The sequence below is a fragment of the Mercenaria mercenaria genome, chromosome 3 (genome assembly GCF_021730395.1).
Source record: "Mercenaria mercenaria strain notata chromosome 3, MADL_Memer_1, whole genome shotgun sequence".
Classification (NCBI taxonomy): Eukaryota; Metazoa; Mollusca; class Bivalvia; order Venerida; family Veneridae; genus Mercenaria; species Mercenaria mercenaria.
The window spans coordinates 77325752-77350509 of NC_069363.1; the positions used below are offsets into that span (position 1 = coordinate 77325752).

The 24758-nt window shown below is 34.8% G+C and overlaps 1 protein-coding gene across 1 annotated transcript; it reads right to left on the bottom strand.

The window, feature by feature from the left end:
* Window positions 1-5006: 5006 nt before the first annotated feature.
* On the bottom strand, window positions 5007-23937 carry LOC123524317 (delta-like protein A). The gene is made up of 8 exons (XM_045302415.2): window positions 23779-23937; window positions 16752-16821; window positions 15043-15133; window positions 13626-13736; window positions 12929-13045; window positions 12101-12217; window positions 10316-10429; window positions 5007-5216 (listed from the first exon to the last, which is right to left on the bottom strand). Exons 2-8 carry the CDS (start codon window positions 16776-16778, stop codon window positions 5197-5199), a joined length of 597 nt encoding a protein of 198 aa, XP_045158350.2. The 5' UTR covers window positions 16779-16821; window positions 23779-23937; the 3' UTR covers window positions 5007-5196.
* Window positions 23938-24758: the final 821 nt, after the last annotated feature.

Here is a 24758-nt window from a genome sequence, read left to right on the forward strand (position 1 = left end):
AATTGTTCGAAGAATAAGGAGAGCTATCCTACTCGCCACGGCACCGGCGTTGGCGTCGGCATCACACATTGGTTAAGTGTATCATACCAGTCCATTGACAAAAACCTTTTGACATATAGCTTTTAAACTTTTAACACTTGTGTACAATCACCATGTCCAGGCTTAGGCAAGAGTACACGACTCCATCAAGGACTTTGTCTAGATAATGGCCCTTTTTAACTTACAAATTCGAACCAGGTCATCTTTTGTGTAAACTGTATGACATATAGCTTTGAAATTTTTATCACTTGATTATTATGACATTTTCTATCTGTAGGCAAGAGAACATAATTCTGTCAAGTATTTTTGCTTAATTACGGTCCCTTATGGACTTGGAAATGTGCAATATATCGTCTAAAGTTAAACGCGTAAAATCACAAATTTGTTATTTTGGTTAAATACTCCATTTGAAGTATTTGATATTTTACGCTTATTTTCGAAACCATACGGGAAAATTATACCCATCCATTTTTCGCACGAGTGAAAATATCAGTTTTAAATAACTCAAATGTGTGCTTTTTATGGTAAAACTATTATAGGTATTTTAGCTTTGCAAACGATGTTGTAATGTTCAGTATATTGTCTTTCTTATGATTTTTGTTTATTTTTAAAACAAATTTAAAGAAAACTGCCTTTTTTTCGCATACTTTATGTCTGTCAATACCTACAATTAGATAGATAATTTGCTGAACTTATTTCTGTTTGACAAAGAATAAATAGTTTGTTATTTGCCATTTAAGACCATTGCAAACGGCTTAGGAAACCGTATATTCATTTAGAAATTGGTTCGTATCAAGTTCAGTTTTCTAGGTGAAGAAGAAAATGGTCTATTTTATGCGTTTTGTAGATGAGTATAAGTATTTTTTCGTTATCGGAAAGACTCGAACATTATCGTATATTTCCGTCAGTTCTCATGGAATTTAAGTTCCCTCACGGTAGATTGTTTTGAAACAGTTTGAGGATCGAAATTCAAATGTTCAACAACAACAACAAAAAAAAAAAAAAAAATCTTAGGAGCGTTCAAATATGAAGGCAGTTCGGTGTTAGTAGTAGTAAACAAACAATGCCAAAATAATTATCTCATTCCTTCAAAATATCCCCCATCATGTGATACACATAACTTCAGTCTTTTAATCCAATTTTTAAAAACGTTCATTACCTTTTCTAGGTATACTGTACATACACTGGAAATTGGCTGAACCGAGATTTCTACATGTTTGCTACTTTCTTCCGGCAAGGTATTTTTTGAGGCTTTGAAACAGAAAAAAGGTCACAAGGGGCAAGGTTGGCAAACGCGGAGGTAGGGGAAGCTCAACAACCTTTTCCTGTTTCAGAAAGTCGCGTACAATGGCCACCTAGTGTGAAGACGCATTGTCATGCAATAGCCTGACACCCCGCAAACCCGTTTGTAAAAGTGTTTCTTCAATTTGTGAAGGACCTTGCCTTTATAAATTTACGCATTTTCCTTTCGGTACAGCAATATGAATGGAATGACCTTGATTTGTAAAGAAAATGGCATACATGACTTTTCTGACGATCATAGTACGTTTTGCAATGCAAGGTCTTTTGCTTTCTTTGGTGGCCTATATTTTGTTCTGGATTTCTCGCAAAGGGCCTGTAAAAATGAACCCATGTCTCATCGGCGGTGACGGCATTTGCAAAAGATCTTATTTTGGGAACTGTTTCAACAATTTTTGGCCATTTTACACGGGCAAGTTTCTGGTCTTCTCTAAGCAGACGGGGTAACCATCGTGCACTTATCTTCCTCATTTTTAAATTGCAGTTTCTACTGAGATGCCAGTGCATCGAGCTATTTGTCTGGTTGTAAATCTTGCATCACTAGCTACAATTTCTCTGACTGACTTTTGCAACCATTTTTGAGGAGGTTGCAATTTTTGGACGGCGAGCATGCGGTGCATCATCAAATGAATACCCACCACTACTAGTGACCTACTTTTTTCACCCACAAAACTTCATGGAAATCATTCTTATAATACAGATAATACACAGCTATACTACAGCACTTTAGGCCTTTCCTGAATAAATGTGTTTTCGCAGCTTCATCTGCAAACTTATCCAGTCAATCTCTTTTCAACACGGTTTCAAAAATATAGATGAATAACTACCTTACACTGTAGAAACAAAATGTGATTGGAATTTAACTAAATACACTAATTTATGCACATATTGCAACAGTAATTCAATAAAATGTTAAGACATACACACATTGATTCTCTTGGCCTTATATATGTCACTGTCAATTTGTAACTAAATACTTGTATATCTAATTTTTAGCTCGACTATTCATAGAATAGTAGAGCTATTGGACTCGCCCATGCGTCGGCGTCGGCGTCGGCGTCGGCGTCTGCGTCCGCGTCCGCGTCCTCGTCCCGATTTGGTTAAGTTTTTGTATGTAAGCTGGTATCTCAGCAACCACTTGTGGGAATGGATTGAAACTTCACACACTTATTCACTGTGATAAACTGACTTACATTGCACAGGTTTCATAACTCTATTTTGCTTTTTTACAAAATTATGTCCCTTTTTTGACTTAGACATTTTTGGTTAAGGTTTTGTATGTAAGCTGGTATCTCAGTAACCACTTGTGAGAATGGATTGAAACTTCACAAACTTATTTACTGTGATAAACTGACTTACATTGCACAGGTTCCATAACTCTGTTTTGCTTTTTTACAAAATTATGCCCCTTTTTCGACTTAGAATTTTTGGTTAAGGTTTTGTATGTAAGCTGGTATCTCAGTACTCACTAACTGGAATGGATTGAAACTTCACACACTTGTTCACTGTCATAATCTGACATGCACAATGCAGGTCCCATAACATTATTTTCCTTATTTACAAAATTATGCCCCTTTTTCAACATAGAAATTTTTGGATAAGTTTTTGTATGTAAGCTGGTATCTCAGTATCCACTAATGGGAAAGGATTGAAACTTCACACACTTGTTCACTGTCATGATATGACATGCAGTGCAAAGGGTCAATAACTCAACTTCGCATTTTACAAAATTATGCCCCTTTTTCAACTTAGGAGTTTTTGGGTTGAATTCTTATATGTAAGCTGGTATCTCAGTACCCACTAATGGGAATGGATTAAAACTTCACACACTTGTCCACTGTCATGAGCTGATAAGCACTATACAGGTTCCATAACCCTATTTTGCTTTTTTACTAAATTATGCCCTTTTTTCGACTTTCGTATTCATTCAATCGACAAGGCTGTTGAATAGTCGAGCGTTGCTGTCCTCCGACAGCTCTTTTTTTCATGCAAATCATGTATAATTACCATCATGGAAATACAAAAGAATACAGTTATTTTGTGGTGCGTCTTTAAACTACTTTTTAAATTTCTTGCACCATCGAGTAATTGACGAATAAGACAATTCATTATCTCCATAAACAGTACATAGTTCACCCCTATACCAAGAATACAGCGGTTCTTTATATAATATAGGGCCGTATTTGGTCAGTGAAAAGTGACCTTAGCATTAGTGTACACGTGTAGATAGTTTTGATCGAGCTATTGTCACAGCTAGACTGAACGGATTTAAAACCCTGCTCCGCGGCTATTCAAATTCTGTTATGGTTATGCAACCCATGATTACAATAGGTAACAGTTAACGGCCACGCGCCACATTTTAGCACAGGCAGTTTACTGGGAATTCTATTAAAAACTGAGGTATTTTGACAGGCGTCACTGTTCATAGTCAGTATTTTATTGTTTTTTTCGTTGACAATTTACGGTTAAAAGATAGGACTGGAGCAGGTCTTTAAACATGTGTGGTATCAACTGAAAGCTTACACAAGCCTCCATGTGATACAGTTAATTATTTTTATGAAAATCATGGGTACAAGCGAGATACATGTATAACCCCAGTTTCTTTCTTATTTGAACACTCCTCGTAAAAAGGTTCAAAACAGTTGAAATATGAGGCGACGCATTTTGGGCCAGTTAGAAGATCGAAATTTAAATTTTCGAAAGGATGACGTTGAATTTCGCTGACATTGAATTTCGACCAAACTCTGAGATCGAAATTGAAATCAAAAGAAAACACCAAATTTCGATGTAGAATTGGAATATAAGCCAGCTGAAAGATCTAAACTGAAATATTTCGAGCTAGCATGAATTTCTAGTCAACCGGCATTTTGAAACTTCATGTTGGCCCTTAATTAAATTCCTGCTCGATATTCAAATAGAAAATTTGACTTTTGTTTTTCGAGCTGGTTCGACAAGCAGGGCTAGATTTTCAAAAAGTCGATCGGATTCGAAAATAAATTCAATGCAAGATCGAAATTCAGCTGTTTCAAAAGTTAGTTTCGCGCTCAATCATAGCTATAAATTCGATTGTTTTGAAAATTCAAGTAGGCTTGAAATACCGAGAGTAATCTATTTAGCTTCTTAAAAACTTGAATTACATCTGAGTTTGAATGTGCATGGACTTAGCCAGAGAGGCCAGAGTAGTCAGAGTAGCCAGGGTTAGGGTTAGGGTTAGGGTTAGGGTAAGGGTTAGTGTTAGGGTTGGTTTCTGGCTACTCTGGCTGTTCTGATTGCTCTGGCTAAATTCCCAACACCCTGAGTTTGCAGACAAGTCTAAAACTCCAGCTTTTGACTGGTTCAGTCTTAACTCAATCTTGAAATTGATCAGTGGAGAGCTTGTATTCTGAGATTGGTCTGTACATGGACTGGAAGCCGCTTGAGATCTTTAGTGGTCTGGAATACCTTATTCCCCTCGTCTTAGAGAGAGATCGTGACATGTCCTTGTAATTACCTTATCGGGAAATGTATGCAGCAGTTGAAAAGATTTTCTAAATGTATATCGATGAAGCATCATAACATAAATACTTTCGTCCGAACTACTGAACCGCAACATTAATATCAGAGACAAGCACCGCACCAGAAACAATTGTAAGTGCTCAAAAAAAGGACAAGAACAACTAATAAACTAATAATGTGTACGGAAGGTTTATTAAAACTGAGGTTACCAATACTTTTATTAAAATCATTATACCAAGTGCATATGCATTCTTTTTTCATCGACCAAAATAGTCATATTGTCTATAAATGCTTTTCAATTATTTTAAATTCATCATGCTGATCTAATTCTTTTCCTTCTTTCTTCCAATGTTGGGTGAATATTCATCTAACTGTAATCAGGTCTGGAAAAACAAATTCCAAGCATGAAAATTTCTTTTAGATATGTAAGATGCACACTGACTAATATCTTAAAAAATAAACATTTATCAAGCAATCTATAAGAAAGAGAAAAAAACAAAACAACATGTAGTTGTTCTTTAGAAAAGCACAAATGCGTTGATACTGGCATCAGACTGGGTTACACTTTTAAAGTGTCTCCTGCTTGCTGATTACTAATTACACATGACCTTGTTTGTTCGTTACTTGTTACAACTGTACCCTACTTCGCGTTTCCTTATTACACATTTATCCTACCTGCTGATTACCTATTACACCTGCATCCTACTTGTTGTTTACTAGTTACACTTGCCCTACTTTGTTGTTTACTTATTACATATCCGCACTACTTGTTGTTTACTTATTACACCTGCACCCTACTTGTTGTTTACTTATTACACCTGCACCCTACTTGTTGTTTACTAACTACACATGCACCCTACTTTGTTGTTTAACCGCCTCGGTAGCCTATTGGTAGAGCGTCCGCTTCGAGTGCGGGAGGTCGTGGGTTCGATCCCCGGCCGCGTCATACCAAAGACGTAAAAAATGGTACTAGCAGCTTCCTCGCTTGGCGCTCAGCATTAAGGGGATAGTGCTAGGACTGGTCAACCCGGTGTCAGTATAATGTGACTGGGTGGGGTATCATGCCACGTGTCTACGGCGTGATATTCCAGTGAGACAGCACTTTAAAGTTGGGCATTGTGCTCACTGCTACAAGTAGACACCGTCGTTTATATGACTGAAAAATTGTTGAAAAAGACGTTAAACCCGAACACACACACACACACACACACTTTGTTGTTTACTTATTACACCTGCATCCTACTAGTTAATTACTTTAATATTACAACTGCATCAAGTTTGCTTATTACACTTGCATCCTACTCGTTGATTACTTATAACATGCATTTCTCCTGTTGATTTTGTACTTCACATGCTTTCCTAAATTTTGCTGGACTTTAGTCAAAAACAAGAAGAAAAACTTGACGATTACTTATAAAACCTTTCTTACATGTAGATTACTTATTCCCTTTATCTGACTTGCTGCTTACTTATTACACATGTACCTAACTTTTTAGTTACTTATTACACAAGCGTTCTACTTGTTGGTTACTTATTACAAATGCATCCTACTTATAGATGACAAGAAAAAAAATGCTGTTATCTTGCTTCAATCTTTAATGTACATTGTTGGCTATAATATTTTCACTATTGGAAGCATAACTGTTCTTTGCAGAATATTTGTATTTCCTCATGTTGTACATATGTACCTGAGATGAAATAAAGAATTTGTCTGTCTGTCTGTCTGTCTGATTAATTTTTACCGGCATTCTACTTTGTTGATTACTTATTACACATGTCTTACACGTTGTTTACTTGTTTCAAATTGCTTACTGATTACACCTGCCTTAATTGCTGATTACTTATTACAGAGTCATCTTAATTGTGGGTTATTTAGGACATATTCCTTACTTTCTTGTTAAATATTTGTTACACTTGCCTTCCTAGTTAGTTACTTATTACACCTGCCTTACTAGTGGATTATTTATAACACACGCCTTACTTGTTAGTTTTTTGTTACATCTGCCTTACTTGTTGACTACTTATTTCACATGCCTTACTTACTGGTTACTTATTACATACGATTTACTTGTTGATTGCTTAATACACATACCTTACTTATTGATTACTTATTACACATTATTTACTTGTTGATTACTTCTTACACATGACTTACTTGTTGATTATTTCTTTCACATGACTTATTCTTACTTTATAATATTTTCTTGTTGATTAATTGCTTCAAAAGCCTTACTTGGTGGTTACTGATTACACCTGCCTGTTCTTGTTGATTACGTATTTCACATGGCTTACTTATTGATTATTTATGACACCTGCCTAACTTGTTTATTACTTATCATATATACCTTACTTGTCGACTACTCATTTCACATGTCTTACTTGTTAAGGGGACGCATATTGCTACATTCACAGTTCATACAGAAATGCGGATGGGGTGCATATTCAAGAAATCGATGGTGGGAAAATAAAAAACATATTCCTAAACTGATATAATACTGATGGACACCTGTAATATTCAGTATTTTGTGGATAAGGATGTGGTACTATGAATGTAATAGGAAAACAGAGGTCTTTGTGAAAGTACATTCAACACAAAATATTAAGCTTTTGTATAAGGAAAAAACAGGTTTTTTACAATAACAGTGTTCCAAATAATGTTGAAGGGATGAGATTTTCTTTCTAACACACCAGGTTTGCTTAAACATGTAAAAATTTAATGCCACGTCATTTCAGCTCGGGATGGACGCCATATTTCTCATTGATAAAAATGTAAACAAAAACAATCAGAGTGGGATTAGCATTGCAAGGGCATAACATGACATTCTACACAATGAATACCTTAGAACAGATATCTAATATGCTACACAGGTCAGGCGGGTTAAATGCATAATGGCGATCACTTGAAATTCATCTTGAAAAGGTGGTTTATTTTAGTTTATTTACATGGTTTTTAATTTTCCCACGACTTCTCGGCGATTCACTACAAATGTATTACTGCGCCGGACGAAAGGTAACTCTAATAAACAACGGGAGACAACTTAGGTGTCAGCACGTGTACGATTTTTAAAAAAACATGTCGATGATTATAATTTCTTATCAAATAATGAATCCTATTCAGATATTCGTCTTTAATATTAGAAAATTATTAATTTCTGGGGACATTTGTCCAAAAATATTACTTACATTGGACTACTTTGCGCATCAAACTGGTTTCCGCTTCAGTTGTGAGGCACTTCCGTTATACTTTTGACAACAATAACAAAACACAAAATGAATCAATAAAGTCACTTAAAAACCGACTGCTACTTAAATCAGTGTAAGTAAAGTTGTTGTTACAACATTATACAAGTTCGTTACGTTATGAGATAAAGTTTATCTTGAACTGCATAATCCATTAATTACGTTTAGATGATATTGCATTTACAATTTATTTGACCCCATTTTTTTACGTGAATGACAGCATTCTCGTGCAACTCGTGCAAACAGAGTTATGAAAAGTATGGTGGAGAATTCAAGGACAAATTATAAATGACATTAAAGTGAGGTTAACTGTATATTCGTCCAGTTTTGATCATTGACATGCCTGCTGTGTATTAGTAACTTTTGTGAACAAGATTAGAATGTTACTTTTGCACATATACACATTGATTGGACCTCTCAACCAAATTTCATACCTTATTTTAGGGATTTTTAAGACAATACATTTTAAAAAGTTTGTTGAATGTGTTTTGATATTTAAGTGCATTGTAGTTCATGAATACCAAGTTAAAAATTAATAATGGCAACATTTCTAGGCCCTTATTGTAAGCCACTAGACTTCTGTAACGATAAATGTTTAATGTATTAAGGGGAATATACCCTTTTAGTTTTGGAATGTGGCATTCCTTGACCACCGTATCTTTTCTTAGGCACTACTTTGTAAACAAACTAAATAATGTGTTTTAGCTTACATATGCGAAATGAAAAGCAAGACAGTGACCATATTTCACATTCTTTCTTTAAATTAGAATCTGTAGGACATTGATAAATGTTTGGACAAGGTGAAGCACTATTATTTTCGCACCAAAAAGTCTTAATTGTTCACTTTGAATGTACACAATAAGTCTTATGTAATTCAACAATAACTTTCTTGTTTCAGTTTTCTCATTTTTATTTTAGTGAGCAATCCTTTGTGTACTTATAACAGTTGAAACAGTATCCATTTCATGTACCAAAACCTTGTACTTTTTTTGCAGGTAAATTTTATCATACCCCACCCACTTTTTTCTAATTTCAAAGTATGCGTCCCCTTAATTGCTTATTACACATGTCTTACATGTTGATTACTGATTACACATAACTTATTGTACCCCCCGACAACAAAGTTGTAAGGGGGGTATACTGGTTTCAGGTTTTCTGTCTGTCTGTCCGTCTGTCCGTCCGTAGACACAGTCTTGTGCGCACTATCTCTCTTTGTTTTTTTATTACTGTACTATATACATAGACACAATCTTGTGCGCACCATCTCTCCTCATCCCCTTGACACAATTTAATGAATCTTCACACAAGTGATCACTAACAACAGTAGATGTGCATGGGACATGTTAGGTTCTTTCAGAAAAAAAAAATGAAATATATTCACGAGATTTAGTGTTGCGTATTTTAAAATCTTATCATATTATCTTGTAATATATATCTGTGTCAGTTAAACGCTTTTCATGAAAACGATCAAACATAAAGTTTATGATAAACTATAACTGTTAAATATAGAGAATGGGCTTATCTTGCAAGGCCGATTTGTTTTCTTACTCAATTCGTTGTAATAACCCTACAGATGACTAGTTAAGCTTGACATTAATGCATTGTTTTCTTAGCGTTTTAAACTTATTCGCTGCCGGCAATGTTTTTAGCATGACTTTTTGGTATTAATTTGCGTGTAAGCTTTTTTAAAACACTTTTCTTTTCATTTTAGTACGCTTGGTTGATTGTTTCGCATCTTTTACAGTAAATACAGACAATCTTTCATCTACTTTTCCAACCGAAGTTTAATGTAATGAACAGGTGAAATATAGGAGAGCGGTGTCTTTGAGTTATAATGGCCCTGGAAGAAGATAATAGCCGTCGTGCAGTTATCACTTTGGGAGGGCCATCATCACTCAAAGACACCGCCATTTATTAATACATGTATATACATATAGAATACATCTAAATCATCAGACGCCTATATTTGCTTAGTCTCCATTTCTTCAATTTCTTCATGCAACGGGTTAGTTGCCAGGACAACGGAAAATAGACTATTTACGTAATTATCCATTTCACTAGTCTGTTATTTCTGTGGACGGCGGGGGGAAGTAACGCATTCAACTCGATAGGTGGTCAAGGATTCATATTTCTATGATTAATAGTAATCAAGGAAGACATATAGAGTTGATAGTTTTACCTATCAGACTACAGAATTTGTAATGATATAAAATAATGTAGACTATTGACAAAAGATACCAACTTGTCTCACAGTTACGTCCAGTATACGGAAAGATACACTGACAAAAGTGTGTTGTCGAATGAAATTGTACGCATGTACCACCATTTTCACAAGGGTCGGGGCTACATGGACCACCTGAAGCAAATACATACTAGTAAATTCAATTACAAAACAATAATAAGACCTATTTTTAAATTGTGCTATTTTAATAACACGTAGTTGCTCAATGAAATATATTTTATTGAAATAAAATAATTATACAAATAATCTGTTTAAGTATATAATATGGTTATTTTAACAGTACCTTGACCTGCAATGTTGTATTAGGCTCGAGTGGATTTTGACAGACCTGGACTTAAAGAGGCGCTTGCTCCACGTGTAATCTGGCATGACTAAATCCAAGTGATCAAGGCACTTCTATTATATACATACTCCTATTTCTAGTGTTTTATCTGTTAAATTGATTTTAAGTTTAGACAAATAAGGCTGAAAACTCGTTTGAAAAAGTGATATTGTTGACAATTGGAACGTCGAGACGCCATTATTTTGACTTCAAATTTGACGTCGCAACTAAAGCAAAGAGTTCAATTATTGTATATATTTCCGTATCCGGTAGCATATGAACACATGCTTTTGTATTTGTTTTTGAAATGCAGACTCTGCTTCAGACTGTGTATGACTGTGATTAAGATATATATCACATCTAAGAAAATACTACAACTTGTAAAAACATTTAAATGTAATAAAAGATAAATGGTTAGGGTAGATTTCCCAGAAGCATAGAGCACCCAAAACACAGCCATAGAGCTATGCATCCCAAAGTAGGCCTACAACAAACGGAAAGGAAAATACTGTAGACGAGTTGCTTCAAAACTCAAACAACAAATACATTTTATGTATATGCAAAATACAGAGAGAGAGAGAGAGAGAGAGAGAGAGAGAGAGAGAGGTGTGTATGTGGGGGGGGGGGGGTAATAGGTAGATAAAAGGGTAAGAAGTGGGTGTTGGGTGAAAGTAGAAAAAAAGCAAAGGTGAATATTCAACAAGAAAAGCCACGTTCCTAAAACATAAAGTAATTTATCATATTAAATGGTAGAAGAACTCGAACGCACAAAAAGTATTTGGGCCCTTACGACCTTGACCTTTGAGTCATTGATTAAAGATGAAACTCTAATGGTACGAAGACCTCGACCTTAGTTATTGTGAAAATGTGTAAAGCAACAGCTATGATATATACTGAACCGATAAGTCAACTTGGTTCCCTGTGACCATGACCTTTGATTCAGGGTTCTGGGTCTTTCTAGAGAGTAGTTATTTGAATATCTACCTTTGTATAAACAATTACAGATCGGAAAAAATGACGTCTTAGTCCAAGACTCTCAATCTTGCACATGACACAGTATTTATCTTATCGTGAATGTGTGTGTCAAGTTATCTCGCCTTCTAATCCCTCCCATCTCGACGGTTCTGTACTACGATTGGATTTTTGTTTAAAACCAACAAAAAAGATTGAATCTTTCGAATATTTTGATTATTTTTGAGCAATTTTCAAATGCACTGGCAAACTGAGAACCAGGCTGTTTTCCATTTTGAGTAATTGAGCAATGGTTTACCAGTATACCACACTTCAGAGATATTTCAGTCTCCTTTATGTTACGATTATCATAATAAAAGAGCTGCTGACTTGCTAACTGTCTAGATTCCGAGTCAGATTCCGATTCAGAAGATTCCGATGATGGTCACTGTAAGACATAAATGTACCACAGGCTGTTTCTTTTTAATCCGAGAAAGTTAAAAAATACCAACCTAGCTCACAGTTGGTTCCAATATACGGAGGTGGACATGTACAAGTGTATGTCGTCCAACCAGTTCGAGTGCATGTACCACCGTTTTGGCAAGGGTAGGTGCTGCATGGATTTTGTGCTGCATTAAACAAAAACATAAATTCAATTACAGGACAAAAATATTATTCAAAGTTTGCTAATTTAATTACAAGTACATGCTCGATGAAATACACTTTATGGAAATTAATAAGTGTATAATTAACGTTTATGATGTAAATCATGTTATCAATACTCGCTGAATGAAATTGATAAAATACTAATCAGAGCCTCGCATTTTATTATTTTATTCAGCTCGTTCAGTAAATTCAGTATGAAAAGACACCAATGTAATATCCTCTCTGTATGTGTATAAAAATATCATAACTTCATTTTATCCTATCTCATAAGGCATAACAAAATTGCCCCTACTATCCTAAAACGTATCGAACCAGCAGCACCCGACTGAAAAAACTACGTGTCTACCTACAAAGAAAAAGTCTCTTTAATGCAAAACCTCGCTTTATTGCTTACAATTAAACTGACACATTGTTTTGTAATTGTCAAACAGAATGCAGACCTGTATCTTATGAGCATCAGGGGCAGACAATCCAGGCTAAATACTTACTTTGACAGGTGTCTCCGGTAATGTAGACTGACACGTGCACGTGTAAGTTAACCATCGTTTACTTCTGAAAGAAGATTCCGAGGACTCGGTGTGTATGGTCGCTATAAGTAAAATATTGACTTGAAAGACATAAATTTACCACTGGCTGTTTCTTTTTAATCCCAGAAAGTTAAAAAAAATACCAACCTGTCTCACAGTTAGTTCCAATATACAGACGTGGACATCTACAAGCGTATGCCGTCCCGACAGAAGAGCATGTGCCGCCGTTTTGGCAAGGGTTGCGGCGACATGGATTTTGTAGTGCTTCAAACAAAAACATAAATTCAATTACAGGACATTTTTTAAAATTTTGCTAGTTCAATTACATGTACATACTCGATGAAATACACTTTATTGACATAAATAATTGTATGAATAATGTTAATGATGCAAATCATGTACTTTGATACTCGATGAATGAAATTGATAAAATGCTCACCAGAGCCTTGCATTCTATTCAGCTCGTTCCATTAATTCAGAATGAAAATGCAATAATTTATCTTAATTTTATTTTATCCTTTCTCCCAAGACATAAACAAAACAGCCCCTACTATCCTAAAAAGTATCGAACCAGTTTTAAGTCCGTGCCTTCCTACTAAGAAAAAGTCTCTTAAATGTTGAACCGCGCTTTATTGACCCGGTTATTTATATAAGTGTCAAACCCATAACAAAATGCAGAGCGGAGCGTATCTTATGAGCATTTAAAATTTGAACCGTTTGTCTTTTAAATAAATGTAAGTACCTTTCTGTTATATGCATACTGCAAGAACTAGTTAGTTTCTCTAGTCACATAAAACTGCCGTCTTGTCAGGGGCAGACAATCCAGGCCGCAGTAAATACTTACTTTGACAGGTGTCTCCAGTATATCCAGACGGACACGTGCACGTGTAACCATCGTATACTCCAAAGCACCTGCCGCCGTTCTGGCACGGGTTCTGATCACAAACATCAATGTCTGTATATATAAGAATATTCATGAAGAGAACTTTTTCAGTTTAGTTTTTGTATTATTTCGTAGGAAACGGTCCACAAAAATACATAATGAACATGTGTGCACTACGTTTTGCAAGGCACAGAATAAGATGGTAGTGCGGCTCGAGCATATTGCAAAAAATGGCAGACTGACATATATTCCTATCATATTGATATTAACTGAATTACAATTATATACTTTTAGTACATTCTAAAGCTTTGCATTACTTTGCAATACATACTTCGCCACTATAATCTTGATAGGACAATCACATTATTTCAACAATCTCTTCTCGTGTAGAACTACCTATAACCTTATATCTTGATAACAAAATGAACAGTTAACTGTTGTTTTTGAAAATATCTTGAAGTCTTTAACAGCTGATTGCTTTAAAGAAATGTTTACCGATATTTAACGATTTCAAACAATTTCAATTTTATGTATTCTGATGAAAATAAAAACACGTGAAAATTGACTTGAGAGGTTATACTTATCAAGTTCATGGAATATTTAGAGAGGTTGCAGCCAGAAGGACGTAGTTACTTATCAATAAAGAAGGCACGTACTACCTTCTGACACTAATCCCTAGAATTTTTTATCATATTAAAGGGAAGTAATTCCGATGAATTACAACACAAGTGAAAGTTACAATAGGGTATACTCAACAAGTATACAGGATAAACATAATCTTATCTTATGTATGAGTATTAAATGCATGCAATGAATTTTAAATTCAGATATAAAACCGTAGCTGTCATACTTCCTGACGAATTGTCTGGAAACCACAAGAGAACTTGAGTCCCTATGACATTGACCTTTGAATTAGGGTTCTTGGTCTTGCTAGCGATTAGTTGTCTAGTTACGGATTTTAGTTATGCCAAGTTATTTGAATATCCACGTATGTATAAACAGTTACAGATCGGAAAATATGACGTCTATGTGTGACTTTAATTTTGAGCTAAGCCCATGACACATTATTTACCTTATCGTGAATGTTTTTGCTAGGTTACCTGACCTAATTCCGGCACATCTCGTCGGGTCGGTATAACGATAGCAGTTTTGTTTTCAAACGAAAAAGACCGAAGCCTTCAAATCCCGCTAATTTTCTTTTCAACTTGCTTTCTGTGCGGGCAATTTTCGAATGTATTGAAAAGCCAAGAACTTGTTCTTTCTAAATGAATGTTGGTCGATGGTATACCAGTATATATACTTCTCAGTGATTCAACGTCCTTTATGTTAAGATTAGCATAACAAACGGACCGCTGACTAGATTATACACGAAGCTTACCCGTAGAATCCGAGGAAGAGCTCGAGGAAGATTCCGAGGATGAGCTCGAGGAAGATCCTGTGTGTACTCCCGCTATAAGAAATACAATGACCTGAAAGACATTTACAACTGGGGTAGAATTTATTGATGCTTAAATCTCAGAATCAGGAACACAAAACTTGCCGTAATTTCATTATCCCTCGCCGGAGGCGGCGAGGGATATAGCTTTGGCGTTGTCCGTCCGTCCGTCCGTCCGTCCATCCATCCAGCCATCCGGAACCATATCTAGGAAGTGGTTTGGAATATTCAAATAAAACTTCATATATATGTTCACCACTATAGGGAAATGCGGCCCGTCAAATTGCCCAAGTAATGGCTTTTAGTAGTTTCTAGTGTACACTATATAGGGTACTTTCTACTTCTAAACTTGTGACATATTTGACCTAGAACTATGAAACTTAAACTGAATTTAGATCACCATCATGTGGTACTGCATATATAATTTCGTCAGGATCTCTTTAGTGACTTCAGAGTTATTGCTCTTTGATTGTTTAAAAATCCACATATTTGTACATAACAAACTAACCAATTGGTAGAATTTCAATAAACTTCTTTCGTTGTTTTCCATGAACATTTATTACCAACAATGTGAAGTTGTGTACCTCAGCCGCAACCGCCCTGGTCACACAACCTTTACCTCCTATCCCACATTTTAAATTTTTTTTCTCTTTTTTTTTTTAAACCTTAAACCTTGCATGAATATTTATCAACATGCAAAGTTGTACCCTTCCTCCACCTCGCTCCTCCACCCTGTCCCCCTACCCCCAACTTACTACCACGATCATGCACCCTCCCCCAACATTTTTTTTTTCATTTTGTATTTTCCATCATTATTTATTATCAACAAGTCAAGTTTTGTGCCCTCACTCGGTCAGCCCCATCCTACCACCTCCCCAATTTTTTTTTTAATTTTCAAAACTACATAAATGTGTTGCTAGATAAATACTGTTAAAGATTGTTTCTACATATCATAAAGACTATAGAAATACATTCGTAAATAAACCGAATGCCCTTATTTTTCACAAATATCTCAAAGACGACACAAATGTTTGATAGGTAAATATTGCCCAGGATTTTTCTACACATCTTAACCTTTAGCCTGCTGGCGGCAAGTGATTCTGCCTTTGCGACCAGTGCAGAGCAAGATCAGCCTGCACATTCGTGCAGTGTGATCATGGTCTGCACTGTTCGCTGTTCAGTCAGTAAACTTTAAGTGAACACCTCTTTGAATAGTAAGTGGTACTGCCCAAATTGAATGATGGACCAGTCCATTTTAGAAATTTAGCAGGGTAAAGGTTAAAGACTACACGAACGCGTTCACAGACAAATTCTGCCTATAGTTCAATGGATCACTTTGCTTATACGTTTACTTTATAATTACATACCAAATGAAATATAAAATAATGAAAGAAACAAAAACATTTGAGTCGCACCATGAGAAAACCAACATAGTGCGTTTGCGACCAGCATGGATCCAGACCAGCCTGCGCATCCGCGCAGTCTGGTCAGGATCCATGCTGTTCGCTAACAGTTTTTCTAATTGCAATAGACTTTGAAAGCAAACAGCATGGATAATGACCAGACTGCGCGGATGCGCAGGCTGGTCTGGATCCATGCTGGTCGCAAAGCCACTATGTTGTTTTTCTCATGGCGCGGCTCATTTGTCTTACCGTGATAAAGAGTATCAGTTTCTGCATCGTGGATTTTAACAATACTACTTGATAGCCCCGAAATAATTCTCTGGAATAAAAAATATATTATATATTACACGCGCAATTTTAATTGAATATTTTTACCATGTAACATGCTGGTAGATAAGATATCACAAAGTTTATTAAAAGTAACACACCGTTTGTTCTGAAATGCCGATCTAACAAGTCCTATATTTGTTAACTTTTTTGGTGGCATATTTCTGCATACGATAATCATAAACTTTTCACGAAAATTTTATGAGAAAAAAATACTTTTCGCGAAAAATTGAATAAACTTTCGTGAAAGTAAGAGAATGTTTTTGTGAAAATATTATCTGGTAATCGAGACAATATGTCAACATAGTGCCCTGAACTGCATAAAGAAAACCCAATAGTCCCCTCTTCGGAATGAAGTATGTTATATCCACCTCAATCCCCAACCACCACCCCTAAGAGTGTGTTAAACTTATAGATATTTAATTATAACATTCAGATGTGTTACAAAATCAACGTATTTTTAACTCCCTTTATTATTTTTGTTCATTCCATATCTGGTATCGTCTGCAGTAGTTGGCACTATCGGGAATGTTTCGCGAAACTTATCTGGTTATCGTATGCAGAAATATGCCTCCATATGTAACCGATTGATCGTATACCAGAAAATGTACCTCAGATTTTCAGTCTGACATTATGTGGCGAGATGTCCCTATCACGATATATGTTGATTTGATTTAGTCGACGCATACATTATAATTCGTACCAATAATAGTTAGACCCAATGATATTCGCACCACTATTTCGACCCACCAATGATTCGTCATAATTTCAGACGGTTTACTTAAAGAAATGAATATTCATCTTTTGTGAATTCTTAGAAAAGTAAGTTCTATCTACTGGTACGACAATCCCGGTATTTAAAGGCTCCAAGTAATGAACATAAGCAAATTACGGAAATTATATAAGTGAATCTGCCTAGCTGCCGAGCGATAATAACCAGGCAAATAGTATCAAATACTATTAGGTTCTTGAACTCCTATCACAGTCTTGGGTCCATACTCAGAACATTGCGTTTCGTTTAAGGGCCACGATTATAGGAACTTGATATCTGGTTGCATTTTGGTAGAGCTTATGTATGGTATTCACTTCAGGCACTTCGTTTGTTATGAATCACCATACAACAGGATCCCATCCACATATTTTAAGTGATCATCATCAGTTAAATTGAGAAAGATTGATTATGTATTAATTAATTATTTTACATATAACCAATCACTTTAAAATCATTTATTTTCCAATCAGTCGGCAAGGAAGCCCACAGAAACCTAAATTATATTCCATATACTGAGCTAGACCGTGCAAGTTACAAAATTTGGCGCTCAACGTAGGGCTTATTCATAGCTTGATATAGGCTATCTTATCCACGCTAAAAGATGGCTGAGCACACTTTTGGGTTGCCTCATCTCGCCGAAACCATGGTTTTTAGAGGTTGAAAAGTTGAGGAGAGAAAATAGGATGTTGATACTTGAACGAGGGATTTCAGTGTTACAAGAAGAAATAGATAAATAGATAGGACCTTGAGTGAAATTGGAACCTCAACCCCAGAACAGAGTTATAAAAAGAATGCCTTTAAAATGGCACTACCATGTAGACCTGATAAAGGGTTGTCTACAATATAAAGAAGACTCGTGAAGCCTAGACACATGTTACCAAAAACAATTGCATCAAGAGATAAAGGAATGATATTAACACCAGACTGATTTGTGACCGAGCGCATGAAGAAGGTTGTCCATCCACCAAAAATCGAGGATAACCAAACTTTAGATTCAAGTGATGGAATGAATAAACCAAGCTCCAGGAAGACGACTTTGGTGAAACCAGCCACATACGACGGGACAAGTATATGGACAGATTATAAGGCACACTTTGATGAATGCGCTATTCTAAATGACTGGGATGATAATCAAAAAGGTTTGTACCTATCTGTATCCTTACGAGGACAAGGCCAGGGAGGTTTTGACAACCTCAGTTCAAAGATCACTGATTATTAAGAATTAAAAGAGCTTTAGAAGATAAGTTTTAACCGCCTCGATAGTCTAGTGGTAGAGCGCCCACTTCGAGTGTGGGAGATCGTGGGTCCGATCCCCGGCCGCGTCATACCAAAGACAAATGGTACCAGTAGCTCTCTTGCTTGGTGCTCAGCATTAAAAGGGACACTGACTTTTTCTCTCATACCCACGCGGCGATGGATAACATTAGGAATGAGGTGTCGAGAGTGATTTATGTAAGTTGTAGAACTTGTTTCACAATCGACCTAAAATAAATTGGTATAAACTAAGGTAGGTTTTCACTGAGAAATCAAACCGAGATATATAGGTTTAAAAAGACCATTTTCTATGCATGCATATATTTCAAAATACGTGCCGATCTTTTTATTACAATCTTCCAACAAGCCGTGAAAGGCTGGTAATATATGTATTTAATGACTTTTTAAACAAGTCCCATTTTTACTTTTGAAAATACTAATGCATGTAATGCATGTATATCTGTCCTTTTCACATGCTTCTCTGTCATTACTTTATCAGATAATATCGAGATATTTATTCCCTTTACTGTATACATTAAATGCAGCTTTTTCTCCGCATGAAGATACTGGAACTGTTGTGACAATCGGCAATATACGTAATATTCGTATGCGATTTCGGCATTATTCGGTTTTTACCGAAAGCTATGTGAGTGTCGAACTGTACATGAGTCGGGAGAATGCCACATTGCGTAAAAGGAATTAAAAACAGTGGAAGGACTTCCTCGGCACAACATCAAAACTAGCAGCCTTGCATTTTAACTAATGAATTTGATGTGAAAATAAATAACATTTATTATTCATTGTACAAAGTAAACTGAAGACGGGGGTCACAGTATTCTATTATCTGAATACACAGTGCATGATCAGACTAGACTGGCATATTTACTGGACCGACACGTACTCTTAAACTAATACAAAGTTTTGAAATACATGTAGGGATTTTACCGCGTAAAATATAATGTTGCAGTAAATCGAACATTAACAGATGTACAATATAAATTAACCTTAACTCTTTAAATAAATATTTTCGTCCGAACTACTAAACTGTACACATTAATATCAGACACCGCCGTACCCGAAACAATTGTAAGTGCTCAAAAATAAAAAGGACATAAATAACTAATTATGCATACAGAAGGTTTATTAAAATTGAGTTTACCAATACTTTTATTGAAATCGTTATATCTTATAAGCGATTTCTTGCTGTTCAGAGTGAATTTACCTCTGAAACAGAAGGGGTAGAGTTAGACATCTTTAAAAATACTGAGTTACATGCGGTAAAATTCTCTATTTTGCCTCCACTCTTTAGATTACATATTGTGGAGGAAATGAAGGTAGGTTTTACTTCTGCCCCAAGTTTATTTTTGAATAAAGTGAGCAAAATTCAAAACAGAACCGCAGGATTTGACCTTATTTTTTCAATGTTGGAGTTAGAATTCTGTCTCATTAAATCCGTTTATTTGAGGCACCCTAGGAAAAAAAATGATATTGACAGTTTTCTTTTGTGTTTTATAATTCTTTACCAAATGTTTGATGTTTCTTTTATCAAAATTAATGGTATATTGAATTCCCTGCAAACGTTTTGGACAGTGGCCATCACTTTGAAGTTTGTCTCTACTTGAGCTTGAGGAAATACCATAAATTATACAAAAAATAAAAAATAACAACATATAAAAAACGGCACGGTAAAAATTGTTTAAAAAATTGCAGCACAGTGCGAAACACGGTCAACTTTAAGAATATACCAAGCAAATGCCATTTTTAAAACATTATTATTAGGGGTCCAATACCTTAAATCTTTTTTTTTTCAAACCTTCATGTATACATACTTCTCATTGAAAAACAACTGACCGATTTATAGACGATAAGATGTAGTTTTCGCTCATGTATATGTGTAGGTAGCCGCACGTGGAAAGACAGGAGCCTGAAAAGTCTGGATATTTTCCGACTGTCCCCCGAAAACCAGATAACCACATTAAAAACAAGCTTTTTCTTTCTAAACACATGATTAAATTTGTTTTTATCCTACCTTCATGCAAAATAAAGGCAAAAATCAAGAGGTCAGATAAATTTTGCTTTATCTGGTCAGTGACTAAATAAAGCTTGGTGGACTACTTTTTGGAATTTTTTTTTAAAACGACGCCATCTTGTTTTTGAGAATAACTGCTAAAAGGCATTTTCATAAACGGGCTTTTATTAGGTATGTGAGACCATCACAAATGTATAGTGTATGCATACGGTACTTGCATTTACTACAAAAAGTTTTTTATAACGGAAACGCTTGAGGAAACGGAAAGTGACTCATGTAGCCTATAGCATTTGTTCAGAATTTTAACTTTCTACACGTCAATCTAGGATTATATTGCATCTGTAATGGAGTGTTATTAAATAAAATCATCGAGGAAACGGTTTGCCTATTTGTTTTGTCAAGCAGCGATATGGCGTGTATATAAGTCTCGTCAATCGTTTGCTTGGTGAGGATGGGCAATCCGACATTCAACTGAACTTCGGACAAAACTTCACTTGGCAGCAAATTAAAATTATTCTTTAATGTTCAGCAGAACAGAGAAGTCAGACACAAAGCAGAACAAGGTTAGCCTTTGTTTTTCGGCTCTTATTTTATTATATTTTTATTTTAAAGACCTGTTTGTGTAATGGTGGGGCGTATTAATTTCTGTGCAAGACAGACTCAGACCTAGTTGGTGGTAAATTTTGAATTTTAATTAAAGAATGATTTTAGATCAGAAGGTAGGATAAATAGAATATTAGGTTACTGTCTTATAAATTTAAATTTATTAAGTTCGTCTACGAAAAAATAAAAGTCTCGGCAGAGCCTCGACTTTTATACTTTCTCCAACTCACTTAATAAATTTAGATTTATAAGACAGTAACCTAATATTCTCTATATATATTCATAAGGCGTAAATATTGTTTGTTTCCGGTATCCTGACCTACCCTAAAGAATTGGAGATTTTTTCTCTCGATATTTTTAACAAAAAGTTGCAAAACTGCACTTTTTAAGCCTTAAACGTGGCCAGTGATGTTAAAAATCAACTTACTGATGCTCTAAAGGCTTAACCTCCTTATTTGTATTCATTTTTGACACAAAAATAATTTCCGAAAAGTCCCACTTAATAAAGAAAAATCACAAAAAAATATACCAACCTATCTACCCTAATTTTTTTAGCATGTTACCGGAAACAAACATTTTTTACGCCTAAATAGTTTTCTCATTTCTCATGTCTGAGCAGCAACAAATTTTCTTTTTTACAATAAACTGAAGAAAATAGGTATCAACTATAAAGTTGATAGTTAAAAGTACGCTGTGTTCTTTTCTGACTTATTGATACAGTTAATACGTTGACTGAACCATCCGTGCTAATGACAGCAGAAATTCCTTCGCCTGCTGCAAAGATCTAAACCTCTAACTTAGAGACGCCGACTTTGGTTTAGTTTGTGATCTGGAAATTTCGCAATTAGCCATCTTTTTCCATTTAATTTTCCTTGATGTTTTTTTTTAAACTTCACAATCGTTTTGACAACTTTCAGAAATTTGAAATCAAATTCCCACAGGAGTTTACTTCATCGGTTTGATTTTTACCCTCCGGTGGGAGGTCAAATTGGAGGTAAACACATTATGTACAACTTAATACAAAATGTTCGACTTTTAAGAGTAATATTCCTTTCATTTTTTGTATGTTATAACTGAATGTTTTATAATTATTTTGCGTTTAAATTTTAAAAGAAAATCCCGTACTTTTATATGGCGAACTAGGTGAATTTTTTAACTAACATTTTGTACTGATTCATAGAATTATTACGGTATCAGCTTTTTTTGAAATTTTAATTTTCAACATTTATTTTATGGTATATCGTCCTTATTCAAGTATTCATGTTAGAGTAAAACATCATTGTATCCAACAGAATAGTAATACCATCTCTCTGAGTGGGAGCTCAGTTCTGCGGGAATTGCCACGACGAAAACGAAATCGCTATCTAAACGTAAGCAAAACCCAAAGTTCGTCTACCAAAATAGTCTTTGATTTTGCCCTTGTTTGACTGACACTTATTTTTATAGTTTTTGTTTCGGACTGTTAAAAATGTAAAATCCTGCTCTTTTATATACGTTTGTATTATGATGTTTTTTTTTTTCTGGCGGGTTTGACACTGCAGCAGTATATTAATTGTTATAATATGTGAAGTTCGCTAAAGCTGATTAAAATCATACCAAAACTGACTTCTTCTGTTTAAAGAACAGAAGCTGTTGACAAACTTGCTTTAAATAAATAAAAATTGTGTTTTGATATTTTTGATGTTGATATATTTGAAATTTATGTTCGGTAAGATAATCACTTGACCACAAAAGACAAAATGAACATGTGTTAGCTATATGGAAAAAGAGCTTCAGCGTTTAGAGAAATTTATCATTGTCTTAAGGTTCCATCTGGTTCAGTAAGTTATAAAAATTAAGTCATTTTAGTTTGAAAACTTGATAATGATAATTAAAGTATAAACATCATTTTAAAAGACGTTTTGGTGATACTTGGGTGATAATTGAACTTCGAACATTTATGGAATATCTTCATATACAAAACGGCCTTTAAAAAAAACGTTCTGATAAAAAGCATAAAAACTAGCAAGGGTTATTTTTAAATTCTTTAAGTCAATACAATCGGTCCTAGATTTTTTTTAAATTTAGGCAATTTTCCACGGAGAATGTATAAAGGAAAATGATTTATTTTAATAAAATCATATTCACAATGTCATGTACATTTGTCAACTGTTAACAATAATTTCTAAAATCTGAAATATCTGAAAATTCAATCGGAGGATTTTTTATAACTGGAATTTGACAATTTAGAAAATAAAAGAATAGTAAAATTTTATGTCGACTAAAAAGGAGAAAAAAAGATAATTACTTACATTATGCTAACCTCCGTGCGATTCCTGACTTTTGACGGACACGTATTCTTAAAAACAACAACAAAGTATTTTGAAGCTCACTCCTCAAAATTTGTCTTTCGACTAAACTTATACATGCGAACGCCGTCTAAGAACGAATTCGTTACCTATGCCACGTGACTTGGGTTTGCAAATCAAACTACTTGATAACGCATTGTAGATAATTTATCAAAATGGAAGATTTATGCAACACACTGCCTGATTGGACGAGAGTGTCAATTTCTTTCTCTCTGTTGATTGTGCTACGCTGAGTGAAATGTAGACAAAGCGTTTATCCTAAACGACGCTGTTCACAGTTTTAAAGCTAACTTTGGCTCAGTATATTTAGCAAGAATATTGATATATCGCAAAATGATAAGTAAGTTTAATAAATATGATAAAAACCTGTTCAAATACCAACATATATCACATGAATAAGGGTGTGATAAGAGTCTTTTATGTAGAGAAGCGCTTTTTAAAAGATTTTCCTTGTTACAATTGTCGTCTGTATATGAAAAGGTTTCTTGCTTTTATGACTTATTCAGATTGCATATTAAAATGAGTACTTGTTTGCTTTGATATATTTGTTATAAATTATTTAACTGATTTATTATATATGAATATTTTTCTTTAGTATGGTATGCAGATATTGAACTCAGTGGAAATCTGTTTTATTATGTATATGCTATATAATGACTGAATCTCATTACACTGAAATGAAGGTACGCTGCATACAGTTTATCTATGTGATATGACTGTGGTCAAACTTTGCTTATGAAATAGAAATATTGAAATAATTACAATTGTATGTTTTGCTTGACCTTCACTTTTTTATAGGTGTGACGTCATTGTCCAAAGATTCATGAATAGCGAATATGCATTTGTTAAAGCGGGATCAGTTGGCCTATTTTAGAAATAAATAAAAATAATAAATAATAAAATCCTTTAATTGATTTTTTCTC